Source organism: Melanerpes formicivorus, unplaced genomic scaffold (genome assembly GCF_026170545.1).
Source record: "Melanerpes formicivorus ecotype bairdi unplaced genomic scaffold, bMelFor1.0.p_v2 SCAF_64, whole genome shotgun sequence".
NCBI classification, from domain to species: domain Eukaryota; kingdom Metazoa; phylum Chordata; class Aves; order Piciformes; family Picidae; genus Melanerpes; species Melanerpes formicivorus.
This window is the reverse complement of record NW_027142416.1, coordinates 1,767,897-1,795,483: the sequence shown is the minus strand read 5'-3', so window position 1 is coordinate 1,795,483 and position 27,587 is coordinate 1,767,897. Positions and strand designations below refer to the sequence as shown.

The following is a 27,587-nucleotide window of genomic DNA, read 5'->3' as shown; positions in this document are numbered from 1 at the left end:
TTGTTATTCATTAGGTATCAAGATGAAGAAACCAAACTCATGTCAACTCATTCAGGATGTTAGCCCAGCTCTTAGGAGATGAAAACTCAGTCAGGGCATAACTAAAAGAGCGCTGAACTAAATAAAAGGTTCATAATTCATTCTTAACAAATCCCACTGCAGTTTCCTTAGGAACGCCACACATTTTCTAGGCTCAGCATTGCTTCTGGAGTGCAGAATGCCTAAGTTAGGAGCTTACGTGAAAACTGGGAGGGATAAGTGGGAATTTTTAAATTGCTTCCCTTTGAACTTCTGCGAGCACATTACTCTGTTAGCATCCTTCCCGTGGGCATTGTTGTGTGCAACGCTGGTGAGTTTTCTGCCAGCCCATAACCCCAGGAGCTGCTCAGATTTGAAACACGCCACGCTCCTGACACGCTGGGAAGTCTCACAGCCCGGTATAATATTTGGGCTTTGCATTTTTGTTTCGCAGCAAGAGGACCCACAGTCTAGATCAGCAAAAGTGACTTTGGTTATTATTGGTTATTAGAGTCTGGACATGAACTTGGCTTGCTAATGCCAGAGAAATACAAGAGCCTCCTTTCATGCTCTTAATGAAGTCATTAATTATGTCAGCAGCTCCAGCGATACATCTCCAAACACTTTACATTACTTTGCAAATGGGTAGGCACACAGCGAGCTCAGAGAAAATACTCTCCAGCTGCAGATCCGCCACTCCTCATCAGAAATAGATTTCTGGTGGCAGAGATCTGTACAGTCATTTTCTCTCATCCTCATATTCTGCCATGCTGTGCAATTGCTTCTGGGGAAAGGGAAACTGAACAATACATCTCTAGACTGTTGCCTTATTGCAACAAAAATAAACTTCCTGAGCCTGAAAACGTGCCATGCTTCTGATCAGCAAAGAAACCATTTCAACGGGCTTCTTTCTTTTTGGCTAAGAATTTTCTCTACATGTTAGCCTTGTTGCATTTCCTATTGTTACCAATAGGTCATTTGGCTTAAATAATCAACTTTTTGACAATACTATAAATAATAATTCAATTACTTCTCATTCCTGATTGAAGTATGCATAGCTTTATCTTTCAAAGCAGCCTCTATTACACTACTGAGCTTTTCTATATGACAAATAAAAACAGATTTCAACTCTTTGAAACAAAAGTGGTGCTGGGCAAATCTGTTTCTGATCATAAAGCTCAAATAATCTTGTCCATGGTTTACTCCGCAGCACACTTAGAGAGACAGAGAACTCATGGAGTAAAGCAAGGACAAACGTTCAGGGTGGTTTTGCTCATCTTTCACTTCAAATATAGGATCTAATTCTTTATCCAGAGAAGTGGTTCTATCACTTTACTCTGCTCTGGTGAGATTCCACCTGGTGTACTGTGTACAGGTCTGGAGCTCTCAGTATAGGAAGGACATAGACCTGATAGAGCAGATCCAGAGGAGGGCCACAAAAATGATCGGGGGTTGGAGCACCTCTGCTACAAGGACAAGCTGAGACAACTGGGGGTGTTCAGCCTAGAGAAGAAGAGGCTCCAGGGAGACCTAAGAGCAGGCTGTCAGTACCTGGAAGAGAGACTATTTGCAAAGGTCTGCAGTGACAGGACAGGGGGCAGTGGCTTCAGATTAGAGAAGGGCAGATTTAGATTGGATATCAGGAAGAAGTTCTTCACTATGAGGGTGGTGGAACACTGGAACAGGTTGTCCAGAGAGGTGGTTGAGGCCCATTCCCTCGTGATACTCAAGGTGAGTCTTGACAAGGCCCTGGGCAGCCTGATCTAGTTGGGGATGTCCCCAGTGACTGCAGGGAGTTCGGACTGGATGACCCTCGCAGGTCCCTTCCAGCCTGGACCATTCTATGATTCTGTGAAGGGCAGCTCCACTGCTACTGCTTGCTTCAGTAAACAGCAATCCATTGCCTTTTCCATATGACTGAAAGATGGGGTTTGTCTGTTGTGTGATGGCATAAAAAGAATCAAAACTATAACAGCATGATGAATAAGGCAAAAATAAAGAAGATTACATGACTCAATAATAATTAATACAATTCGTTCCAAAGGCTGCCCCTGTGTTTTATGGCCAAGAGTTGTATTCACAAGCCTTGTCTTAACATAATGAAACTTGGAATGGAACTTCTGCAAAAGCAACTGGAAAAGCCCTTCTAGGACTACTCCACACAGCAGTGTTTTCATGAAACTTTGTAGGTGGACTTCAAAGCGTCATTATGTAATTTATAAAAGTGATTCCAGCAAGACCCTGAAAATAATGACAGAAATGCAGAAAAAGACTTCAGCTGCGCCCCCTGGGCAATATTCATTCAGCAGAGAGGATAGGTTGGGCAAGGAGTTTAGGGCAGTGAACTGGCCAGCTTGGTTTGCTTCTTTGGAGCAACCTGGAAGACTCAGCATCACCCATACAAATTACTGAAGGTGGTAATTGGGGTGGTTTGAATCTTAACTGGGGCTTAAAAGCTCAGATGGGGGCAAGGCCAAGAATCCCCTCCCCCAACAGAGAGAGAGAAGGGAGGGGAGAAAATCCACCAAGAAATTATTTGGGTTTGGCTTGGAAGTCGAGAGGCAAAGAATTGTTCTTTAAACAGTGTGTGCATGTGTGTATATATATATATATATATATATATATATTTATGTAACAATGACAGGCAGGGTTCACAAGGGTAAGGAACAAGGATGGATGGGAGAAGGAAAAGGAAAGGAAAAAAAAAATATAAGATACAGAACCAGTCCTTTGCAAAGTGTGGAAGCAGCAGGAAAGAGGGCAATGGCGGCAATTCTCCTCCCTCTTATACCCCTGCTGGACAAGGAGGGGGTGAAGTGGAACAGACCAAGTCAGTTTCCCACGGGAGGAAACACACACACCCCCCAGGATGGGCATAGCCCCCCACAGTAGTGTAAAACTGAAGATGTTTCTAAAGCAGCTATGAGAGCAGAGGGGCATCATCAAACTGGCCACAAAACCAATTAAGCCCCAACAGAAAGCCTGGGGATAAACCAGCTGTAGGAGAAAAACTTGTTACAGAAGTGAGACATCCATCCACACAGGACAATGATGGACTTGAAGGGTTAGAAAAGGAGAGCAAAGACATACTTTTCATACCACAGAAAAAAGGTCAGGAACAGGAAGACAGAAATATGCTGTGTTGTAACCCAGCTGAAGCTGACTGAAGTTCATTGCAAGAATTACAGCTTACAAGCAAATTCATATACCTATGGACTTTGCATTTGGCAGAATACTCCTGCCCTACACTAATGGGATGAAATAAGACAAACAAAGCCACAGCACTATTTTAAACGTGCTGTTGTTTTTCTTGTCTTTAAAAACCTATACTGGACTATGTTCCCATTTTCTTTCTCACCTCAAAGGAGGAGGCCTGCCTTTTATTGGACATGGCACTTGGTGCCATGATCTAGTCATGAGGTCTGTGGTGACAGGCTGGACTTGATGATCTTTGAGGTCTCTTCCAACCTTGGTGATACTGTGATACTGTGAAATCCTACTCCTAGAATCCTTCACACTAATACTATTAAACAGCTGCCTCAGCTGTCACTCTCTAGTTTGGCTTCTAACCTTTTCTTTAGACTAATGCAGCTATCAGATAAGTTTCCAGCCTCTCACTTGGCTAAGGGATGTGATTTTCCTAAAGCTCCTCCCTAGGGAGCTGTTCACTCTGTTTAAATTCCACATTGCACCGGGCGCTTCTTTTTAATCGGCCATGAAGGACCTTATCCACAACATCTCTTTTCCCCATTTCCTTTGGGCTTTACACTGTGCTGTTGTTGAACCCTTCCTTTATGATCATGTGCTTGCTAAGTTTAACTGTGGATGAAGGCCCATGGTATGAGGCCTCCCTAACACAGAATCACAGAACCATTTGGCCACTTCTTTACACACTGCTAAATTCCACCTGAAGCTTTCCTTCTGCCCCCATGTCTAGTGGTTACTGCTCCCAGAAAGCAGGCTGGACCAACACAAAGACAACTGAGATGCATTTGGGTTTATTGCTATTGCTAATACAGAAACCTTATTGTGGCCTTCCAGTATCTGAAGGGGGCCTGTAAGAAAGCTGGGGAGGGACTTTCTAGGGTGTCAGGTAATGATAGGACTGGGGGCAATGGAGCAAAACTAGAAATGGGTATATTCATATTGGATGTTAGGAAGAAGTTATTTGCCATAAGGGTGGTGAGAGACTGGCACAGGTTGCCCAGGGAGGTGGTGGAAGCCTCATTCCTGGAGGTTTTGAAGGCCAGGCTGGATGTGGCTGTGAGCAACCTGCTGTAGTGTGAGGTGTCTCTGCCCATGGCAGGGGGGTTGGAACTGGCTGATCCTTGAGGTGCCTTCCAACCCTAACATTTCTGTGATTCTATGATTCTATTTGTCCTCTCCCTGCTTGTTGGTTTTGTTTCCCTGTCGCAACTCGTGCTTAAACCAGATTGTTAAGCAGAGCCCTAATGCTCCCCTGCAGCCTGCAAATGCTATCTCCTGTGCAAAGGCTCCATAGAGAAGGCCTGGGATCTTTAAGGCTCTAGTGCTTGGCAAAACTTGCCAAGGTCGCCTTATGTCAGCATTTGTGCATTTATGGGAAAAGGCCCTAAAATTTAACACAGAAGTTGTTCTGTGCATTTTTACATGCAAGGGTTGGGTTTGGTTTGGGTTTGGTGGGTGTGTTTTTGGGGTTTTTTTTTGGGTGGTTTTGTTTTTTATTTTTCAGCAAATGCATTTTGAGAACTAGCGAGTAAACAGCTCACACAAGCCTGGGCCTGAAGCTGAGCACCTGCAGCTTAAATAAGATCATCATTGTTTGAGTAGGGTTTAAATAATTTAGTACAAATTGGCTTTTCTATAGGTGCTGACAAGCACATCATCACTACTTACTAATGAGTACATGACTCCAGAGGACTGCACAGATCATGCGCTCCTCCCCACATGGCGCGCGTGTCCCTCCAAACAGAGTGTTTCATAAACAAGCACCTGGAGACCTTGATTAAAAGCCACCTGCTCTGGAAGCTGCACCGAGGACAGATTGCACAGTCTGCAGATGGCCTGCACAGAGTTCTGATAGCCACAGTCACTGAAATCAAGCTTGCCTCCTTCCCTCCCACACATGGACTCAGCCTCTGGTGCTGGCTGGTTTCATGGAAGGAGTTTATGAGTGAGCCCTCAAAAGAGGTGGTGGAGGGAGTTGGGCGTAGTCTGACAGTGACTGCCACCCCAGAAACAAGTCTAACAAACCCTGCCTTTGTGACAGCACTGTCCATTGTTGTCACTCATCGCCTTTTGGCCTGCTGCTGCAAAAAGAGCGATATTTGCTGAAAAGAGGCTAAAGGCATCCCAGGGGTAATTAGTGATAAGCCACCATCTGATAAGCTTCACCACCTGTTGCACAATTTTTCCCTATTCATGCCTGTGACTTCATGGATTGTTAATGAAAACCCAAACAGATTTAATCAGGGCTAACATTCTCCCTTGAGTCCTGCAAGCTCTTCCAAATGGGATCTCTCAATTTTAATGTCAGTGTTGCTGATCTGCTGGTCCTGGCACGAGGTTCTTGTAGGAGTTTCAGTGCTGTGCTTTCAAAGATGGGAAATAATAAAGTGAGGAAGAGCTCTGTCAGGTCTGGGCACATATAAGGAATTTCTGCAATAACTAGGGTCTGAAAGGATCTCTGAAAAGGACTTGAATAACCACATGCCCTGAATGACTTAACTCTTTGTGAGAAGCCCAGGAGCCTGTTCTGTCTGTGTGTGTGCATAACTTCACAATTAATTCAGCACTCAGACCTGGAAGTGAGAAGCTTGTCACGGTGCCACGCTCAGCACTTTCCAGAAAGCAACATTAAGCAGGCACATTTTGGCTACTTCAGGCATGCTTGTCATACTGCAGGGGCAGGGATTATTGAGAGGGTACAGTTAGCTAGACAGCAAGTGCAATACTCTGACAGGGTAAAGAAGGGAAAACCGGTAAAAGGTTTTGTTTCTAACCTGGTAGTCTGCAAAGCAATTGAGAAATTCAAATATTCCAGATAAAAGAGAAGCCAATCCCTCGCTGCTGTTCTGATTTACACAGGTTGAAACGATGCCTGCAGCCTCCTTTGGTCAAGGCGGTGTATTGCAACCTTGGATCTCGGTCCTTGCCAGCACAACAGCCTAGAGATCTTTCCTAGAGCTGCACTAAGTATAGCTTGCTTTGTTTTCACATGCCTTATGACTACAGAGGCCACCCCTGAGTCATACGGGTTGCTCTCAGAAAACCTTCTTGTGTGCCATTCCCTCATTTACCAGCTCAAGTTGTCTCCAGGGCTGGGAGCATGGAGCAAGCTTGACAAGGGTGAGTCCAGAGAAGGGCAACAAAGTTGGTGAGGGGTTTGGAACACAAGCCCTATGAGGAGAGGCTGAGGGAGCTGGGGCTGCTTAGCCTGGAGAAGAGGAGACTCAGGGGTGACCTTATCACTCTCTGCAACTACCTGAAGGGAGGTTGCAGACAGGCGGATATTGGTGTCTTCTCCCAGGCAGCCAGCACCAGAACAAGAGGACACAGTCTCAGGTTGCACCAGGGGAGGTTTAGGTTGGATGTTAGGAAGAAGTTCTATACAGAGAGAGTGATTGCCCATTGGAATGGGCTGCCTGGGGAGGTGGTGGAGTCACCATCATCGGAGGTGTTCAGGAGGAGACTTGATAGGGTGCTTGGTGGTTTAGTTGTCTAGGCGGGTTGGATTGGTTGATGGGTTGGACACAACGATCTTGAAGGTCTCTTCCAACCTGGTTTATTCTATTAAATTCTATTAAATTCTATTAAAACCCAAGAACTCTGACTGTCAATGTCCAGTCCTGTTCAGAGCCAAAACTAACTACTTTTTAATTCTTTTTTTAGCAGAAAATCAGACTTTGACATCTTGGCTTGCTAAAGCCAAGCATTGCTTTACCAACTCTTTGACACCTTTGCATTTCCATCTCCCGGTGAAATTTCTTCGAGCAGTTGGCAGAAATGATGCAGCCAATATTGCTACAAAAGAAAAAGATGGCTTTTAGAGAGCAACAGTGATGGGTCTGATCAAACACACAGAGTACTGCTTCTGTTTTCTAAGATGAGGTATTAGAATGATATACGAAAGTGTTTGATCATCTTAGGATAAACAAACAGCAGCCAATGTATAACTTTTATAGTTGGTCCTTATTTATTCCTTCAGGTTAATTGAATTTCATAAATGATTCCCTAGTAAATTGAAAACCCTAACCTCCCAGAGCTAATTGAAGCTCCTCTAAAAATGTGTTTGCTCACATTTCCTGCTGTGGAAGCTGATTAAGCAGCATGCCATGGGCAACTCTATGGGCTACACTTCACTATGCTCAGCCTCTTGAAAGCAAGTCAGGTGGTCACTCCCCTTTGACTGTTCCTGTTTAGGCTTCACACCCTAGGGGACATCATGTCTGAAAAAGTAACCACACTGCAAGATCAAAGAGCATTCAAAATCTGGAGAAGGGATGGTCATGTAAGATGCTGACCACCATCCAAATAAACAGAATGAAGAGAATCAGCTTGGGTTCAGCAAGAGCTGGACCAGATCCCATGGCTTCTGGGAAAAGTTTAGAGATGCAGTGTGTTGCACTGGGAATTAGAAATATGAAAAGGGATAATTGATGTGGTATGAAAAGGGAGAATGAAGGATCATTTTACTTGTAAAGGAGCAGAGGAAGGAGCAGAGCAGATGCAAGTCAAAGCAGAGGACACACATCACAGTTCCAGTCATCTGTGTTTTAAAACAAACAGCAAGAAGCAGCAGAGTTCCTGGAAGGCAGGTAGGATATTACAAGAATATCATTAAATGAATGCAAACAAAATGCATGAACCAAAGATATGTATGAAAGAAATGCTAGGAAATAAAGGCTGTGCTCATAGCAGAGCACATTACAGTACCCTGCTATCCAGATTCATGGGCAAGACCTCACACAAACAAGTTATTTCCATCAGCCAAGTGTGGAAAGGAAGTCTGCCTTCCAAGCTGGAAATTCAATCCTATCAATCCTGAGTGCTACTTTCTCTCCTGTTCCATTTGCCAAAGAAATAGCAAAAATGTAGCTGAACTGTATCTAAGGAAAGCATACCTAACCACAGAGCACCCTGTGGCCATGAGAAAGGACAGGGTCCTCCTTTTTCCAAGATAATCTGCAAACCCAAAGCTAAAGAAAGTATGTCTTAACTACATTAGCCCCATGTCTCACCAGAGGAGGAGTCACCTTCCTTTTGCCTAGAATACCACTTTTTTTTCCCCACAACTGGCAATTGTTGTACAATGCCAGTCTGGATTTCTCCTTGTTTAACCAAAAAAAACCCAACCAAACACAAAAATCTAATATTCATTTTTCAACCACTGGGAAATACCTAATTCATCACAAATGTCATTGGAAAGGATTTTAGGCCTGGGATGGAACTGAAAGAAGCCAACAGTCCATGGATTAGGGCACTGAGTCAGAGAAGTAAAGGACTTGAACTCTGGTGTCCTATATCTCAAACAAGTACACTAACCACTAAGCTACTCCAAGGCAGGAGGTGAGTCTGTCTCCTCTCAGAAAAATGTCTAAAGGGATGGATTTTTGTTCCAACATAGCACAAAAACAAATTGCAAAGCTTCTTTCTACCCCCAGTCCTCCCTCTTTAAATTGAATTCTTGTTCTCCAGCCAGCCCAGCTTGGTAACAGTTTTGTGTAAGTTAAATAGACCAGACGCATTTGTTCCTGTTGGTCATTAACAGATACTCAGTGAAAGAGATAGTTAAAGCTGAAGAACAGATCTAGGGAGAGGCAGCATAAAGTTTTGGAGCTCTGACTGAAAACACTGGCATGACTGAAAAATAGAATCACAGCATCACTAAGGTTAGAAAAGACCTCTAAGGTCACCAAGTCCAACTGTCGACCCATGGCCACTGAACCACGTCCCGAAGTGCCACATCTGTACACTTTTGAATATGCCCAGTGTTGATGACTCCACCACTTCCCGCTGCTTGGGAGCATTTGGAGAGGGTATGTTGGCAAGTCTCCCTTCCACAGGGGTTTGAGAGAGTTGCCTGTTTCTTTCAAGTCACCTCTCTGCAGGTTAGGGTTCAAGCCGGGGCCGAGCGGCAGCGCCCCGCCGGGGGTCAGCGGCGGGGGGCGCCCAGGGGCAAGGTGACCGGCGGCGGGGCCGGGGCGGGCGGAGAGGGGTAGGGAGGAGCGGGAAGCCGGTCTCGCCACCACCATGGACAGCTCACAGCTCCCTCAGACTCGCCAGCCCCGCTCCGCCAGCCCCGCGCTCCTCCGCTCTGAAATCAGAACTGACTCTTTGCCCTCAAATTTACAAATTGTTCTCTCCGGTGTCTACTGGATTCTAGGAACCAGACGGAAGATTTGGCAAAGCCCCTCTGCAGTTCCGCACAGCTTTGGTGGGTTTCCCCCCGCCCGCCTCTCCTGAGGCTTTAAATGAACTGCACATTGTGTAAATAAAGCCCGCATTGTGTCAATAGGCGAGCAGGGGGAGCCCCGGGTGGGAGAGGCAGCGCTGCTCCGCCGCTCTATCATTGTTTAATAGAGGAGTTGATTGTGTGCAGATGGGAGCGCCACGAAACGCCTGGGTCTCGCTGGTGGGGAGGCAAACAAGAAAAAGGACGGTTTGCTCCTTTTCCACAAGCTATCTGTCCACCCAGTTAGAAGACGACACCACGTCAGCGATGTGCTGAGTTTCCCATCCCTGGAAGTCCTGGGGGAGTCAAGAAGGGAGGATGGCAATGAGAGCAGGGGACAGCAGAGCACAGCAGGGCTAGGGTGCGGGCAGGAACCAGTATGTGCTAGAACGCCTGCCTCAGCCTGCAAGCAATCGCGTCTGCCGCTAGCTGCAGAAAAGCCTGGCCCTCAAGACCACCCTGGGAGCTTTGGTAAAAACAAAACAAACAGCAACCTCTGGGACTTCGCACCTCGCCTGCAGAGAGCTGCGCTCGCTGGCTTTCAACCTGGCAAGATCTGAGAGGCTGTGCACGTCCCAGGGGATTTCGGGTCCTCACAGGACGAGTCCAGCGCTCGCTGCTCTGCCGCTCCTTTCCCCGCCAAGCTCCCAAGCAGTCAGTACGCCTGTGTTTGATTGGTTATTTTTGCTGAACACCACTTTTTCCACCCTGTGAAGACTGGGGAGGTTAAACTCTCCGTCTGAACCGAAGCACTGAACGAGTGCAACTGAGGTTATAGAACTCCTGGAGGGGAAATGACGAAAACGTTTTATTGTGAATAAAACAAGAGGGAGGAGGGAGAAGCGGAACTTCACATAGGTGAAGGATGGGAAGTTTGAAGAGCTGAGGGTTTAGCCTGTTTCTGAGCACCGGGCGGGGGTTAGTTATGATTCCCCTCTGTCTCTCTAAGGCTGCGATGGCACCTCCTGTCCACTGGCTGGACTTGTACCACATTTCTCTCAGGGGAAGATTTCGCTCCTGAGCGGCTTTTGAGAAGGGCCCGCTTGCAGCCCCTGGCCCTATTCCTCGCTCGGGAATTATGTGCCAAACCTGGAGCAGGGACTTTTCTTCCTAGCCAAGCTCCCAGGTCAGCTTCCTCATAGGAAAGCTGATTTATGCCTGTTCATACATATGGAAAAAGGAGGCAGAAGCCAAGCGTGGCATCCCTCCAAAAGCTCATTGTTTTTGAGGCTGGAAGAGGGGAGAAAGGCGAGGCAGAAAACCTAAAATGATAAGGTTCGTCTTGTCGCGGCAGGGAGGGCTTGACCAGAAAGGCAAACACATGGCTTTGCCTCACAGGGAATGCCCCGTCGGCGGAGCGATGCTTTGGCACAGGTGCGGGGACGGGAACCGCGCCACGGCCGCTGCAAAAGCATCGCTCCGCTGGTCCTGTCTCTCGTTGAGCCTCAGACCCCCCTCACTCCGAGCTCAGAGGACACCTGGGGTTGGCAGGGGGGAGCGGCCGGGGCCGACCGGGTGAGATGCTACAGGTGGCGGCGGATCCCTCCCGGGAGCTTCCCCGGGTGCGCATTCCGCCGGTCAGGCTCCATCCTGCAGAGAAAGGGCGGGGGGTCGGGGCGGGGGAACGTTAAACGCCGGTAGAGGGGATTTTTTCACCCTGTCCTGCAAGGAGGAGGACTTAGGTTTGCGGAGAGGCGAGGTACCAGGAGGGGTTGGCTCACGGGTTAAGCATTTGTGTAGGTGGCACGAGAAAAAAAAGTGCTGCTCCGGTTGCTGGAGATGACAAGCGGTCTTCCGAGGGCCGCGGGGAGGGGTGGGGGTGGGAAGTGCACGGTATCCTGGTATGATAGTAAGCCTCCTAAACGGGTTTGGCGCTGCTCAATTCCTGCTGTATTAGCAAAGCCATGGTAGGGTTGTACCTTTTTTTTTTTTCAGGGATGAGGCAAACTCAGCCATAGGAAGGTGGTTAGTGATGTCACAAGTTTGGTCTTTTCAATAAAAGCAATAGAGAAGGGTCCCTCTCACTATATATATTAGGAGAATTTCTGTTCTTCGTTATGAAAAAGAGCAGCAAGGGAGGAAAGCACCTGCTTTTAAACCCTCTGTTTAGCACTAATCTGTTGCAGGCAGAATAAAAACTCCTAGGGCTGCATTTCCTTCGAAAAAGTATTACTTTAAACATTTTATTTCACTTTGTTTCTCTTTTCTTTCTTTCTTTCTTTTTTTTTTTTTTTTTTTAACATTTTTTTCCCCCCTTCCCTTCTTTTCTTCTCGAGGATAGAACATAGTTTTGGAAGCGATTGCTGAGAAGATCAACCACTGTTGGCCAGACTGATCTCTGAGAAGCACAGAGGGCTGTAATTCAAGGAAAAGGTGAAGTAATAAATTGCGAAGAAACTTCAGTACTCCAAGTTTATAAAGGCTATTTATTTTTCCTGAGCCTGTAAGGATTGAGGCATTGGAGGATTTTTTTTTGTTTGGGTTTGGTTTTTAGGTTGTGTGTTGGTGTTTTTGGGGGGGTGGGGGGGTGTGCTGGTGGGGTTTTTTATTATTATTTCATTTCTGGGGCAAAGGCAGTTCTAAAAATATTTGATGGACGTTTTACCTCTAACATGAGCAATAGACCTGTGAGTGTGTGGGGGCTATTTTCAGGGGATCTCACAATTATTTTTAATTGGTCGAAAGGGCAACGTAAATCAAAGAAGCCTATTAGCTACACATTTTAGTTTACAGCCTACCAGGTGTTCAGGGTATTTATTTACAGCATAAACGGTTTAATGTTTTCAGCATGATTTCTATTTCAGCTCCTATGTTTTCGTTTTTTATTTGCCTGTGTGGTATGAAATTTGGCCGAGGAGCTGGGCTTTTAAATTGTGGCAGCAAGTGTCGTGTAACGCAAAATAACCTGCAGGTAGAAAAAAGGTTTTGCTTTGCACCTAGAGACTTTCTGCAGAAAGCGTCTCTTAATACGAGGAGAGGATGAGAAGGAGCAACCAGCCGGCACACCTCGGTGTTTTGTTGCGGCTTGTGAGGGCGTTGGGAAAGAATTAGCTGTAAATCACGCTGTCAGGGGCAGAAACCAGCGACCCTCTGTACCCGGGGGCAGCGGATCTCTCCAAGGAGGCTCCAGCGAGACGCGGAGCGGAGCCTTGAGGAGGGTGAGCGGTCGCGGAGGGGCTGAGAAGGGGTCCCGGGATGCTACAGCCGGCATCCCCCAGGTCTTCTTTGCTGCCCGCCTGGGCAGGGCCACAGCGGGATAGCCCATCCCCTGGCACTAAACAAGAGATTGGCTTGCAAAGTGTCTACCTTGCGAAGAGCCGCCGGGGTGGGGTAAGAGGTGCACCCACCTCCCCCCCCTCCTCCCAGGCTTTCTCCCTTCCTAACAGCCGGGGGCAGTTTGTTGCGCAAGCAGGCTGTATAAGCGGCGGATTGTGTTGCCTTTGGTTTTTACATAAGTGTTTTCCCGTGATGGAAAAAAATTCTGGTACCTCCGTCAGGAGGGTGCGGGGCTGCCGGCGGGGCGTGGGGCTAGGGGGGACCAGACGCGCTTCTGCTGCTCCGGGCACTGCCGCCGCTGCCCGGCAGCGCAACCTGACACGGAGACGTTCAAGGCTCTGGTCAGGAGGACGCAGGGCGAAGTGGAAGGCGAAAGAGGGAGAGGAGGAGAAAACTTTCCACTAATTTACTTTTTTGGCCGGGAGCGCCTCTGATCATAGACCGCGAGTCCTGCCCCCAGCCCTCCCCCTTAGCGCCCCCTCTCCCCCCGTTACTAGCCTACAATTAACATCATTAGGAAGCAACCCTCCAATTAATAGGGCAGCTGCGACGAACAACGGTAGGTGTGCGAAAGGAAAGGCGGCAATGCTCCCAGGCTGGGCTTTTGGGCTCGATCTGAAAAGTGCTCCCAATGATGGGGCGATCGCCCTTGGCACGGCAGGGGCTGTGCTGACCTAGAAGGGTAAGGACAAAAAGGGAGAGGTGGAGCGGGAGAGAGCGAGAGGAGCTCGGCTGCAGAAGATGCGTAGAGCTTGGCCGGAGTCGTTAGGGTCTGCTGAGCGCTGCCGGGTGTTTCCCTTTGCTTCGCTCCTTTTTGACGCTGATGCTGGGAAGCGCTGATCTCTAGTCTCCTCTCTGGCTGTGGGTATCCAGCCCGGGCTCTGGCTCTCTCCGCACATGTTCCTAGGGCGCCATCTCTTTGCAAACCTCTCCGTCCTGCCGCAGCTCTCCCAGAAGGCTGCTTCGGGGCGTGTGAACATGGCAGGCTTCAGCCCAGTCCAACCTGCGGAGCCAAGCGTGATTCCCAGCCCCTCAGCCTCCCCGGGCTACCGCTCCCCTGAGCCATCTCGGGCTCTCCAGCCTGGCAGCGCTCTTTGCTGAGTTCCCTTTCCTTGTCACGGCTGTGGACCCAACTTTCCGGAAGCAGAGGACGTGAACTTGACCTTTTTTTTCTTTTTTTTTTTTTTTCTTTTTTTTTTTTTTTTGGTATTGCAGAGGTGTATTTAGAGAGAGATGTATAGAGACATCCTCCCTCCCCTCGCCTGAACCGCTCTGTATTTAGCGAGCAGAGGGTAGCTGAGATAACTTTCGGGAATCTTTCCCTGTCTGCACAGAAGGCTTCTCCTGTGACATAAAGCCCGGAGACAGAGGCTTAGCCGACTAGAACTGAGCAGGGCTCAGGGAGACAAACCGACGCGCTCTCTAATCCGGTTCAAATAGGAGCTAGATGGCTTTTCAGCTCATACTGAGAGAGAACTTGCCTCCGGGCACCGAGAGACAGAGAGGGGGGGGGAGAGAGAGAGAGAGAGGGAGGGAGGGAGGGAGGGTGGGAAGGAGGGAGGGAAAGAGGGAGAGACAGACAGCAAGGAAGAGAGAGAGAGAGAGAGACGGAGCGAAGTTTGGAAGAAGTGAGCCGCTGCCGAGAGCTCAGAAAGTTTGTTTTTCCTTCATAGCCTGGGAGCTGGGAGAGCTGAAAGCAGAGACTGCTTGAGGACGGCGCTGGCGCATGTGTCCCGCGGGACTGATCTCCCTTTCCTTGCAGGTTCTAAGCCCCGGAGGATACAATGTTCACTAAACTCTTCCAGCAGTGGAGTTTTGCAGTGTTTCTGCTGAGCTACTCCGTGCCCTCTTACGGCAGATCAGTAGAGGGAATCAGCCGCAGACTGTGAGTGCCTCTTTTCTTTCTTTCTTTCTTTTATTTTTCTTTCTTTTTAAACAATAATTTGTTTGTTTGTTTTAAATTATCGTTGTTTGTTTATTTGTGGTTTTGGTTTGGTTGGTTAGTTTTGGGAGTTTTAAGTCGCTTCGGAGACGGTGTGGGTGGGGAGGGAGGCGACCGGCACCCCCATAGGGAGCATCCTGAGAAGGTTTGCAGCTTTCAGCAGCGCTCCCGGCGCTGCTCTTGCAAGCCGAGCGACTCCGGGTTACCTGCCCCAGGTGCTCACTGGTGGGGTTTAGGCGCTAGGCAGAGGGCGTCTGGGGCAAGGGAACTTGACAGCTGGCTGACCTCATAACTCTGTTGGGAAGATATTAAAGGTGAGGTTCTCGCAGTCTTCTGAGGGTAGCAGCTGTGCATCTGTGCTCTCGTCCAGCATTTGCTGTTGCCCCTTTGCCCCTGCACCTTTCTGTGTCCTGGGAGGGTGCTGGTAGGGGACATCCCATTTTATCGGACAGCTATATACCAGACTAGATAACATATACTCCCTTGGCCCTGGCATGGAGCCAGGATTGATAAGGATGACACTCAGTAGCGAGGCTGTCATGAAAATGAAGTATTGGACAATTTCTTTGGATATCTGCCATCTCAGAAAAAATAAAAGAAAAAGAGAAGTCCGAGGGGATTCTGATATCTGGCTTGGAGGCAGAAGCATGGTTTTTTGATAAATGATAATGTAACTTAAGAGAGTCTGTTCAGGAAGTGACTCTTTTGCTCCTTCCAAAATAATCAGCATGGTTTATATTAATACCCCTACGCAAAGTGCAGAAGAGGAGCCACTGGGCTGATGTAGGAGCAGCTGTCTCACACATCTAACTCACTGGCTTTCACTGGACTTGCATCAGATTTTCTAAGGAAGAAACACCTCAGCCACACTGTGGAGGCTCTATTGTTACTAAGTCCATAAGGAAGTCAGGTTGGAGAAAGAGGGCTGGAAAATCCAATCACAGCAAATCATTTCAGATGCCTTTTCTTTGTAAACATTTTGATACATACCAAAGGACAAGATCTCCAAATATCACTTTCTCTGCCATTTAGGCAACCAAAAAAAGAAAAAATCCCCCAGGTGAAGTGACTTCTGACACACCTAAATTTTGGGAGCAGGCAGACAGTTATTACAAGTTTCCTAGAGCGATTTGTGTAGAACATGTTATTGCTGATAATGCTGTGGTGCATTCTTCCCACTCCATTAATGCTCAGCTCTTTTGTACTGCTGCAAAACTGTTGCTGAGCTACTTCCTTCATTTGAGACCATGTCAATCTCTTTGGATATAGAGGGACAAAACTTCAATTTCAGAAAAAAAAATAAAAGAAAAAATATATATATAAGTACACGCTCTGAACTGGATCTAAGGCAATCTGGGTTTCCTTTTATTTTCTTTTTCATTTTTCCTTTTCTTTTCTTTTCTTTTCTTTTCTTTTCTTTTCTTTTCTTTTCTTTTCTTTTCTTTTCTTTTTCTTTTCTTTTCTTTTCTTTTCTTTTCTTTTCTTTTCTTTTCTTTTCTTTTCTTTTCTTTTCTTTTCTTTTCTTTTCTTTTCTTTTTTCTTTTCTTTTTCTTTTTCCTTTTTTCTTTTCTTTTCTTTTCTCTTTCTTTTCTTTTTTCTTTTCTCTTCTTTTCTCTTCTTTCTCTTCTCTTTTCCTTTCTTCTCTTCTTTTCTTTCTTTTCTTTCTTTCTTTTCTTTCTTTCTTTCTTTCTTTCTTTCTTTCTTTCTTTCCTTTCTTTTCTTTCTTTCCTTTCTTTCTTCTTTCCTTTCTTTCTTTCTTTCTTTTCTTTCTTTCTTTCTTTCTTTCTTTTCTTTCTTTCTTTCTTTTCTTTCTTTCTTTCTTTCTTTCTTTCTTTCTTTCTTTCTTTCTTTCTTTCTTTCTTTCTTTCTTTTCTTTCTTTCTTTCTTTCCTTTCTTTCTTTTCTTCCTTTCTCTTTCCTTTCTTTCTTTTTCTTATCTTTCTTTCTTTCCTTTCTTTCTTTTTCTTCCTTTCCTTTCTTTCTTTCTTTCTTTTCTTTCTTTCTTCTTCTTCTTTCTCTCTTTCTTTCTCTCTCTTTCTTTCTCTCTTTCTCTTCTCTCTCTTTCTTTCTTCTCCTCTTTCTTTCCTCTCTTCTTTCTTTCTCTCTTTCTTTCTCTCTTTCTTTCTCTCTTTCTTTTCTCTCTTTCTTTCTCTCTTTCTTTCTCTCTTTCTTTCCTCTCTTTCTTTCTCTCTCTTCTTTCTCTCTTTCTTTCTCTCTCTTTCTTTCTCTCTTTCTCTTCTCTCTTTCTTTCTCTCTCTTTCTTTCTCTCTTTCTTTTCTTTCTCCCTTCCTCCCTTTTTCTCTTTTCTTTTAAGATAGCTTTGCTTTTTGAAGTTAGTGTTGTTCTAACACTTGTTTGTACAGGTCAGGATTAGAGGTCTTCCCAACACCTCTATTCCATCCCAACAGGGGGGGAGGGGAGGGGGTGGGGAGCAGAAGGGGAAAAGTGGAAACTAAACACTGAGAATGTATTTCTCAGCTCCCTCTTTGCTATGGTATGTAAAACACACACAAGAAACCAGCCAGTTGTCAGTTAGTGGCATTCACATAGTTTTGTTTGTGGGCAGAGCACAAACACAGACACCACACTCAAACATGTGTCTTGTTTTAATATCACCACAAACCATTTCTAGAGTTAATGGTTAATAACTCACTTAAGCCTAGTGTGACCTAGAGATTTCTTTTTCTTTTTTTTTTCAGTCAAAGGCTTAAACTAGTAGTGGCTGAAAATACTGATGCACATTATTATAGCCATGCAAAAATAATCAGAATGACAGAGGCCTGGCTCTACAGACTGTACTGAGGGAAATCTCCCACGGAGAGCAATAGCAAATTGTCCCCAGAAAAGACTGCCAGGCTGGTTATTTGTTACAGAAACACTTTAGCTGCTAATGAACCTCTGAGAAACCCAGCAATGCCTCAAAGTACAGCTGGATATTTTTATCAGTGTGCCCAGACACTGCAGCATCATGTCCCCAGATCTGTCCAAAATATTTTTCCTAACTCTGAGATAGGTTGAGCAGCTTTCACTCCTTTTGCAGCTAGTGGCAAGGGCACTCGGTCTTGAAGACTATGGGCAGAGAGATGACCGAGTCACTTTGCTTGTTTGCAGTTATTTTGCTGAACTTCTGGTGAGACCCAGTGTGAACAGTCAAGGATAACAACAGTTAAGTAAGAGAACTGCCTCTGACAGAGAGTTGTCAATTGAAGAATGCTGCCTCTCAGTGACGCTAGATATCTAGTGCAAAAGATTAAGAAAGAATGTGCTTGAAGAGAACAGCTTATCTGGAGGGACATGAAGTCATGATACCCCAAGTTAAGAGTTTCTACTATTTTGCCCATAATGAGACAGTGAGTCTCACAGATGCATAGTGTACTTGCATACAGCAATTAGTTATGACTCTCTGGTCACACACCAACACCAGCAACATCGTTCCCTCAGACGTGCCAAGCACATGCAAGCTTAGCCCTCACTGCACTCGGTTTGGGCACGGGCTCCTTTCCCTTGAACGAGAGGTACACTTACAGCAGGATGGAAGGGACCTCTAGTGGGTCGTCTTAACCCTAACAGCCTCATCTCATTGCCAACATGTGAATGCAATCAGTCCGGTTTCCATTGCCTTCCTGCTCTCTGTGTGTGGGTGAGATACTGTTGATATCTCCATTCTTCTTACATCAGCCTTCTTGAGCAAGTGTTTCCCCCAATTTACAAACACGGAAATGGTTTGAATAACCGTGGCAGAAGGTCAGAGAGATACACATCTAATACATCTTCTTAGTTTTAAGGGGATTTCTGATGCAAAGCACACAGAGGAAGCTAGTAGGCAGAATGTCATCCCCCAGCCCAGCTGAGTAATCGGAGTCATGTGAAACGTAACACTATGTAATGTTATACAATCATCTGGAACAGCAGTATGTTCTCTGGGGCCAGACCTGATGCTAAATATCAGACAGACATTTAAACAGCAACCCACCTTCCTTGGCACAGGAAACCCTCATGCGTCAGCCCTGGCACTAGCTGGGCAACGCATCCTTGCTCGAGATGCAGATCTTAGTCTGCTCCTGAACTGCCTTGTGCCTGCTGGAACCAAATCCTTAGGTTTCAGCTCTGTAACATGGAATAGCTTCTCAATCAAGAGAATTTTAATAACAGGCTTCAGAGATTCAAGATTTTGTCATGGTGGCTAAACTGACCAAATTCACGTTACAGTATCAAGGCAGATCTAGGTTGTCTGTGATAAAGGCAATTATCCTTGGTAGTTTACAAGGGGCAGTAGGAAAGCTTTGCTCATCATGTTTTAGACTCAGTAAAGCACTGAGATTTTGTATGCTTTTCATAAACTAGAAGAGTGAAAGGAAAACTGCATTTCCCATGCAGATATCCTGGGAAAAGAGATTACCAAAGCTAGGAATGTAACATGAGCCACAATGGAGAGCTTGACAAGCAGCACAGAAGCATGGCCACTCAGAGGAGCTCAAGGTGCTAGCTTTATTGGTCTACTTGCAAATCAGAGTGACCTTAGTGTGAAGGATGTTAGAGATGGCTCCTGGAGAGCTTCAGGGAGTGCGCTGACCAAAAAACATTCCCCTGAGCAGATCTTGAGCTTACGCCACAGCTGCACCGAAGAGAAAGAAACAATGTGGGTTCAGATCACATTATCACACTGCATTTTTGCTTAGGACCATTGATTTGAAGGACATAAAATACTTGCCCTAAAGCCTGAAGTAGCCCAAGCCTGATTTGGAGACACTTAGGATGTGGCCAACGTTTGGACAAATGTGAACTCACAAACCTGAGTATATCTAGGGCTGATGGGGAGCAAGTGTCAGCACTGTTTGACTTCATGCAAAAACAACAGTCACCTTTCAGTCTTATTGTGGAGTGCAGAAAAGCTTCTGTTTGAATTTTACACTGAGTAGCAGAGCTGTAGCATCACTTGAAGCCAATGCTTGAAGCCAATACTTCAAAAGCGCCACTCTACAATGACAGATGTGAAGGTGATGCTCTGAAACCAGTGCTGCTTAAAGCTGCCCATTTCAAATAGCTCCAGCACTGATCAAATCACAAATCTAGAGAGGTCAGCTGAAGGGAGTGAGAAAAAATGAGTTGCACAACACCCCCCAACCACTTAGCATGCTACGTTTTTCCTCCACACTTTGAAACCTGGTAGCAAAGCAGGACAACTAGGGCTGAGATTGAAGGAATATTCACTCAGACTTATGCCCTCTCCCACTTCACCCAGACGCAGATATAACTTCTCATCCAGCTAACTGCCCAAGTGACAGACAAGGCACTGAATCAATTTTCTTTGGCCAAGAAGAACTCAGTCCCATGCAGTACCCTGATGCAAGATGAGGGGATACATTGCCAGTCGCTGCACACTGAAGCAGGGCATTGGAAGGCTAAACTGGGTGATAGAATTCATGGGAACACAGCTAAAATCCCAGCTTTTACTCTTTCTGTGGTTCCCAGTGCAGCTCTGCATCCATCCCACATCAAGAAAAAAGCAGGAGTTTCCTCAGGGTTCTTTATTATCTAAGTGCCACTTGTATCTTCTTCTGGCAGAGCAGTGCAACCACTCTGAAAGACAGCCAGCCAACCACCTCCTGGTTCCTTGAAAATGAGACAGAGGTCACTGAACCCAAAGGTCAGGAGCTCTGGCAAAGCAACAGACACAAACCCAGGGACTGAAGACATCCCAGTCAAACAAGCCAGCATGCTCTTGAAGAAGATCAGTGCAGAGGGCTAGTGCAGAGCTCAGAGAGCAGAGCACACAAGCCCTTTGGCAGCAGCAGTAGCAGCTCACACTGAAAGGAACACTAGGAAGTTATGGAAAGCCATAATTAGACACAAGTGGCCAAGCAGTAAAACCCTCAGGGTGGCTGAGGGTCCTCTGCGCTGATGCTCAGGCTGCCTCTCTGGATAGCTCATCAGGGACTGAAGTGCCTGTGTTGCAAACACATGAATTGGAACAGCTTTCCATTACACTCCTGCAGTTGCCCTTGTTTAAATTTAGAAAAGGAGATGTACTTTTTGTTGCGTTTATTTATGCTTTTGAAGTACATGACTGAGCAGAAGAAAATTATTAGAATGATGCTGTATAAACACTGCTTCCGGCTTCAGCCCTGCTCATTCCCTCTCACTTGACTGCGGTGCTCCATCACCTGACCCTTTCAGTTTTCCTATCTCTGACAACTGCCTTCCTGCTTTCCCTGCCTGAAGGGTGATATATTAAGAGCTGTAATGCTTTCCTAGAACAGAGCAGTGACTAATCCAGCTCCAGGTCCAGTGGTGTGCAGCCAGTCAGCTGAGAATTATTACCCACTTAGGTCTTTCCCTTCTCTGTGGGGAGCAGCTACACTGAGAAGCAAGACTTGCTCCAGCAGCCTGACTTCAGCTGGATGTCTCCAAGCTGAAGAGCTGCTCCACAAGTCACTGTGGCTGCCACTGCCAGAGCAGAGAGGACCTCTGCCAAGTGCTTGGCAATAACCGAATCTAAAATGTGGTTTGTTTTCTTTCTTTCTTTCTTTCTTTCTTTCTTTCTTTCTTTCTTTTCTTTCCCCCCTTTCTCTTTTCCCTGTCTTTAGCAAACGAGCTGTCTCAGAGCACCAGCTATTGCATGACAAAGGCAAGTCGATCCAAGACCTACGGAGAAGAATATTCCTTCAGAATTTAATCGAAGGCGTCAACACCGCGGAAATCCGTGCGACCTCCGAGGTGTCACCTAACCCCAAGCCTGCCACCAACACAAAGAACTACCCTGTCCGCTTCGGCAGCGAAGACGAGGGCAGATACCTAACTCAGGAGACAAACAAATCCCAGACCTACAAGGAGCAGCCCTTGAAGGTGTCGGGGAAGAAGAAGAAAGCAAAGCCTGGGAAGCGCAAGGAGCAAGAGAAGAAGAAGAGGCGAGCCCGCTCAGCTCGGCTGAACCCCAGCACGCTGGGAAGAGCTGGGACTGTGAGCCTGCTCCTGGGCAGCTCTGCTCCTACACACAATCACACCTGGAGGTAATTTTCATATGTCATTCTGGGGGTCAGGCCAGGTGTTCACTGAAACTGTTCTCCTTTTGGTGTGAGAGGCTGAGGCCTCACTCAAACCAGGAGCAATAGCACAGCTTTTGCTCATGACTGGGCAGTGGCTTTTCAGGCAGCACACAGTCTCAAGGTGCTTTCTGGAGGTAGGTGAGTGCCCTTTCCACCAGACACTGCTGACCAAGTCTGTCCTTCCTATGACAAACAAGACAAGTAAACTGTTTACTGTCAAAAGGAGGCTGAGTGAAGAGCAAGTCAACCTATTTCTGCAAAAAGAGAGCCCACCATAGCCATTAAAACCTCCTTCCCCAATTTAAATGTGTTGTAAACAGGTAGGGGTTGGTCTCTTCTCCCAGGCAACCACCAACAGAACAAGAGGAGAAAGTCTCAAGCTGTGACAGGGGAAGTTTAGGCTCGAGGTAAGGAGAAAGTTCTTCATAGAAAGAGTAATTGGCCATTGGGATGTGCTGCCCAGGGAGGTGGTGGAGTCACCGTCCCTGCAGGTGTTAAAAAAAAAAAGAAGATTGGATGTGGCACTTGGAGCCATGGTTTAGTTGTCAGGAGGTGTTAGATAATAGGTTGATGGTCTTGATGATCTCTGAGGTCTTTTCCAACCTGGTTGATTCTGTGATTCTGTCTCTCACATCAGATCTTTGTCCCACACTTGGGCCTCAGACAATTGAAAGCTTTATTTAAGGCTCTGCATCTATAAACCGGTGAAATTTTCTTTCCTCCCTCTCAACACCTCCCCTTTTTGGCAGCTTTCCTACCCTTACTTTACAGTTTTTCATTTTACTGTTTAACCTTAGGGGAGAACATGGAAAAGTTCTCTCAGCAATGCCTGCAAGCAAGGCAGACCAGCCTCTCACCATCACACTTTCCCTGTCATTAGGACTTTTTAATTCAGATCCTTTTTTATTTGTCAGCTCATGACACAATGACGTTGCCACCGAAAAATGTTGAGCATTGCTGTAGGAGAGGATGTGCTTCCTTCCTCTGTGCCAATGAAAGGTTTGCAGGGCAGTAGTGAGTTGGAGGCTTCAGCCTAGCTTTCCCAAAAGACTCATCCACTTGCAGCCATCTTTGCTTGAGGGGAAGCCTGCACGCTTGCAGACAAAGACAAATGGTCTGCTCCTCAGTTCTCTTCAGATGTTTGCATTTTCTGCAGCAGAACCCCAGCTTTTTCTCTCCTTCTCCACTTCAGCAGAATAGAGACACAAATGCCACTTGCTCACAGTAAAGCCCTTAGCAAGAGACACCAGCTGTGGGATTTACTAAAACCAGGCTTGGCTTAGTCCTTGCACTGTGCTCCATCACCTCAGCTTCTGCTGGCATCCCACAGGAGTTATCAGCATTTGGGACCATAAAGCAGTCAGCATGGCTGACACAGTGAACTAAGAGAGGCTGCTTTGCCTCAGCACCTTAGGAAAGGTCAGGAGCTGCCTGCCTGCCACTGCCACTGATGTTAAGAAACTGTAGTGGCCAATAAATAACATCTGTCTTTGGCACACAGAAACCTCCAATGCAGGTTGTAGGGCATTTGAACATTTATTTCTTTTTCTCACTACACTGCCTTTGGTTGCACAGCCAAAGGATCACACAGAGGAATTACAGGTATAACTCTGATGATTTTCCTAGTTCACACTTTCTATTCCAAGTATGGTTGGATGACTGAAAGCAGGCAGCTTCACTGTGGAGTCCAGAATGCTGAAGCCAGCCCAGCTTTATGTCACTGATATTATTGCTTAAGGTGCAGAGTTTCTCCAGGGCAAGAAAGAGATTCCTAAAGAGGACCTACAGTTTAGATACTAAACTAAAGATGATTAAACAAAGAGAAGCCATGAAATAGGAAAATTCAATTCCTCCTTCACCAGTACAGAGCATGCCATGGACTTAGTATGCCATCTTGCAGTTAATCCATCAGGCTGGCAGAACATGCAGTTTCTAAACTTTAACTGACAGCAAAACCAGTTCCTTGACTTGGACTTTAAGTAGGGGGAGTTGCCTATGCAGTTATTAGCACAAGGTGGGCAAGCACATTTGAAATGGAGGGGTGACCACATCTGAATGAAGCTGATTCTTCTGAGCTGCATCAGGAGCTTCTACTCTACCTACTGGTGAGGGGCAAGGAAGGTGTGCAGACAGGATGTCCATGGGCCTGGACAGAAGGGGCTGCTTTTGTACACACCCCACCCCCACACACCCCCCAGGCTAGTTGCAGCTTAGAAGAAGCATTCTTGCCTTAGAGGGAAGTGGATGTGCATAATGCAGTAGGGTAAATGTCAGGGCAATGGAAGAGAAACTTCAAGCAAGTTTTTCACTGCAGCTTTGTGCTTCTTTTCTGCTCCACGCACTGAATCAAGGTCTTTGTGCCAATTCCCTCTGCCCAGTCTTGATCCCAAAATTTTGGGTTTAGGTCAGAAAACAACAGAACCAACCAAGACTAAAAATAATGTGCTGTCTAGATCTTTTGACTTACTACAGGAAGCATCTCATAGAAGAGACCAGTCTTGCAAAATCTGGGACCAAATCACAGAAAGCTGCTTGAAAGTTGTCATTAGTGCGGAGCCCAATGTCAAGATGTGGCTTAGCCCAGACTCTAAAACAAAAGCCTGAGGCTGAGGCCAAATTGAAAATGGCTCTCTCTTAAAAACAGGCCTGTGTGTGGCAGACACAGCTCTACAGTCATGCTGGAGGAGTTGTATGTCCTTATTACACCTATTGTAATAGAGACTGAGTACAACATCCTAATGCTACTAGTTAGTAATTACCTTCACCCTGGCATTTTCATCTGAGGTGCATAAAAAACTTCCTTCTTGTGGGTATTGCAGCTACACTTCCATTCCAATTCAATTAAGCTGGTATTACCTAATTCCCTAAGAAACCAAAACTCCCTAATCATAGAATCACAGAATGCACTGGGCTGGAGAGGACCACTAGAGATCACCTTGCCCACCCTCCCTGCAGTAAGCAGGGACATCCCCGGCTGGACCAGGCTGCTCAGAGACTCATCAAGCCTGACCTTGAGTGTCTCCAGGAACGGGGCCTCCACCACCTTCCCTGCGCAACCTGTTCCAGTGTTCCACCACCCTCATAGTAAAGAACTTCCTCCTAGTGTTCAATCTAAATTTACCCTTCTCCAGTTTAAAACCACTGCCTATCCCTGCAGGATTTGCAAATGGACTTCTAGTAGCCCCTTCAGGTCCTGGAAGGTTGCATGTCAAACATCGTCCTGCTTTCAATGCACTAACCCCTTCTCAAATTCTCAAGGAATTACTTTCTTTTGTGTCTCATGCCTACACACATCTGCCCTGTGGAGCACTGCCTGCAGTCTCCATGCAGTCTCTGTGTTCACTCCAGCAGCAGAGTGAATCCTGCTCCATTCTCTAGCTTTGCATTCCACTTACAGCTCTAGCCCAGGGAACCTGCATGCAGTAAAGTGTGCCATTCACAGGGGCAGAAGGAAAAAAAAAGCCCAACCCTTCAGCATTTCCTGCAGCACCCCTAAGAAGTAGCTTAAAATAATATTGCTGTGTAAGTATCACAGTATCAGAGTACATTAGAGGTTGGAAGGGACCTGAAGAGATCATCTCGTCTAACCCCCCCTGCCAAAGCAGGATCACTCAGGGCAGTCCACACAGGAATGCATCCAGATGGGTTTTGAAAGTCTTCAGCGAAGCAGACTTCACAAAGTGCACAAGGACAAGACAGGAGCAGGCTTTGCTTTTGTTTCCATGCCTTCATAGGGAAGGGAGGAGCAGAGAACTGCCTCCAGGCTGCCAGCATCCCTTAGAAAGCTCCCAAACCTCAGGGCTGTAGGCAGCTGACTGTGTCAGCTTGGTCTGAGCTCAACAGGCTGAAACGCTCCTTTTCTTTCAGGACCAAGCCCGGTGGCTCCCAGAGGGCAGTTTCAGGATTATAGTCTTTCCAAGCACTTAAAGAGACAGGCCACCAAGCAGCTGTTCACTGCCAGACCTGAGCAGCCTTTACTACACACCTCCTGTGGTACTCCTGTACATGGCATCACAGAAAGCTGTCACACCTCGGTGATGAACAGAGCCTTGTGAGGCAGGAGGTTTCCCAGGGGGAAAGACAGAACAAATAGCCCTGTGGGATTCAAGCTTGAACACAGATTTCACCTCAACATGAGGAGAAACTTCTTTACAGTGAGGGTGAGGGAGCACTGGAACAGGCTGCCCAGGGAGGTTGTGACATCTCCTTCTCTGGAGACTTTCAAATCCCAGCTGGATGCATTCCTGAGGGGACTACCTTGGATGATCCTGCTTTGGCAGAGGGTTGGACTGGATGATCTCTGGAGGTACCTTCCAACCTCTAATGTACTGGGATAGATACTGTGATACTGTGACTGTTGAAGTCAGAAGCCTGTCATTACACCCAGCAGGTGCATGATTGCCACAGCCTTCAAGGATCACCTTTTTTTCCTTCTCTTTCAACCAAATTTCTCCTTCCTCTGACCTGTGTCCGTTTTAAGGAATATTTTTAGCACTTGTATTTGGTAGAGGTTGACACTGTTTTGTTACCTGTAGCACTCGGGAATCTCCTTGCCCAAGGCTCTGAAGAAAACTAAAGCAAGCCCCTTCCTATCCCACTGGGTGTGCAGTGCAGTGGAGCTCAGCGTCAAGGCACACTGCAGGGCTCCACACTGCCAGCTGAGCTGTGCTGAAGGTCTTGCAGGGACGTCTAAAGCTGCAGCGCTCTTAAGCAGGCCCTGTGACTGCAGAGCACGCCCCTTGCAGCCTGTGACACTCTTGCCCTTCACTTTCTGTCTCCATATTTGAGATGAAATTTGATTTTTCTCATGGTTTATTTTTTTTCCCCCCCCTTTGCAGGAGGCGCTGACATTTCCAGCAAGAGATTCTTGGAAGACTTATTGCAGTATTCTGTAATAGTGAACATATGGGAAGTATTAAAATATTTATTACCTGTAAATACTGTAAATGCTCAGAATAAAACCTTCTCCTCCCCACTCCCCTCACCCCCTGCTCTCTGAAACTGCACATTTGGTTATTGTGAATTTTCTTCCCTCCTCCCCGCCCCCCCCCCCCCCCCGCCCCTTTTCTTTTTTGTTTGGGTTTTGGTTGGTTTTTTTTTGCTATGGCTGAGACAATTATCATTGTCACATCTACCATAATTTATTTTGTCGACTGGTGTATTTATTTTGTGACTGTATCTTGGTGCTGCTGACCTTCTCTGGTTTGGTTTCTGTTTTGTGTAACATAAATGCACTTTAGCTACCCATATGGAGTGTACATTGACTTAGGAAGTGTTTTGTGGTTGTCTCCTCCCATCGGTGCCTACAGACAGCTGTCCCAACTGCTTCTCCTTTGTGCATGTATAATAGCAGTATTTTAAAATTTGTAAAGAATGTCTAATAAAACATAATCTAATTAAATCAAGACTCAGAAAGTAAAATGCCTCCTTTAGGAATTTCAAGAGCAGGAACAGTTTCTTTCTCTTTTTTTTCTTTTTTCTTTACTGTATTTGAAAATGGTTTTCAATTTAATGTGTTTACATTGGTTCAAATTCCCCCATTTTCACATTAGTTTTTACTTAAAAGCCACTCAGAACAGATTTTCTTCCAGTGCTCTATTTCCAGTCAGCTAAGCTGCTGTACAACCTGAAGATCATAGAATCATAGAATGGTCCAGGCCAAAAGGAACCTCCAAAGCTCATCGGGTCTGATCTCCCTGCAGTCAGCAGGGACATCCCCAACTAGATCAGGTTGCCCAGGGCCTCCTCCAGCCTTACCCTGAATATCTTCAGGGAATGGGCCTCAACCACCAACCCTGGGTGACTTGTTCCAGTGTCCCACCACCCTCATAGTAAAGAACTTGTTCCTAACATCCAATCTAAATCTGCCCTTC

General features: G+C 46.4%; 1 protein-coding gene across 3 annotated transcripts; it reads left to right on the top strand.

Annotated features, from left to right (window-relative positions):
* Positions 1-11,517: 11,517 nt before the first annotated feature.
* On the top strand, positions 11,518-27,115 carry PTHLH (parathyroid hormone like hormone). 3 transcript variants are annotated; one of them, XM_068162398.1, is made up of 5 exons: positions 11,518-11,824; positions 12,394-12,609; positions 14,490-14,612; positions 21,256-21,678; positions 26,553-27,115. In XM_068162398.1, the coding sequence occupies exons 3-5, from the start codon at positions 14,512-14,514 to the stop codon at positions 26,560-26,562; spliced, it is 534 nt and encodes a 177-aa protein (XP_068018499.1). In that variant the 5' UTR covers positions 11,518-11,824; positions 12,394-12,609; positions 14,490-14,511; the 3' UTR covers positions 26,563-27,115. The 3 variants fall into 3 exon arrangements, with proteins under 3 accessions (XP_068018499.1, XP_068018498.1, XP_068018500.1); XM_068162397.1 differs by lacking the exon at positions 12,394-12,609; XM_068162399.1 differs by lacking the exons at positions 11,518-11,824; positions 12,394-12,609 and adding an exon at positions 13,101-13,286.
* The last annotated feature ends 472 nt before the right edge of the window (positions 27,116-27,587 follow it).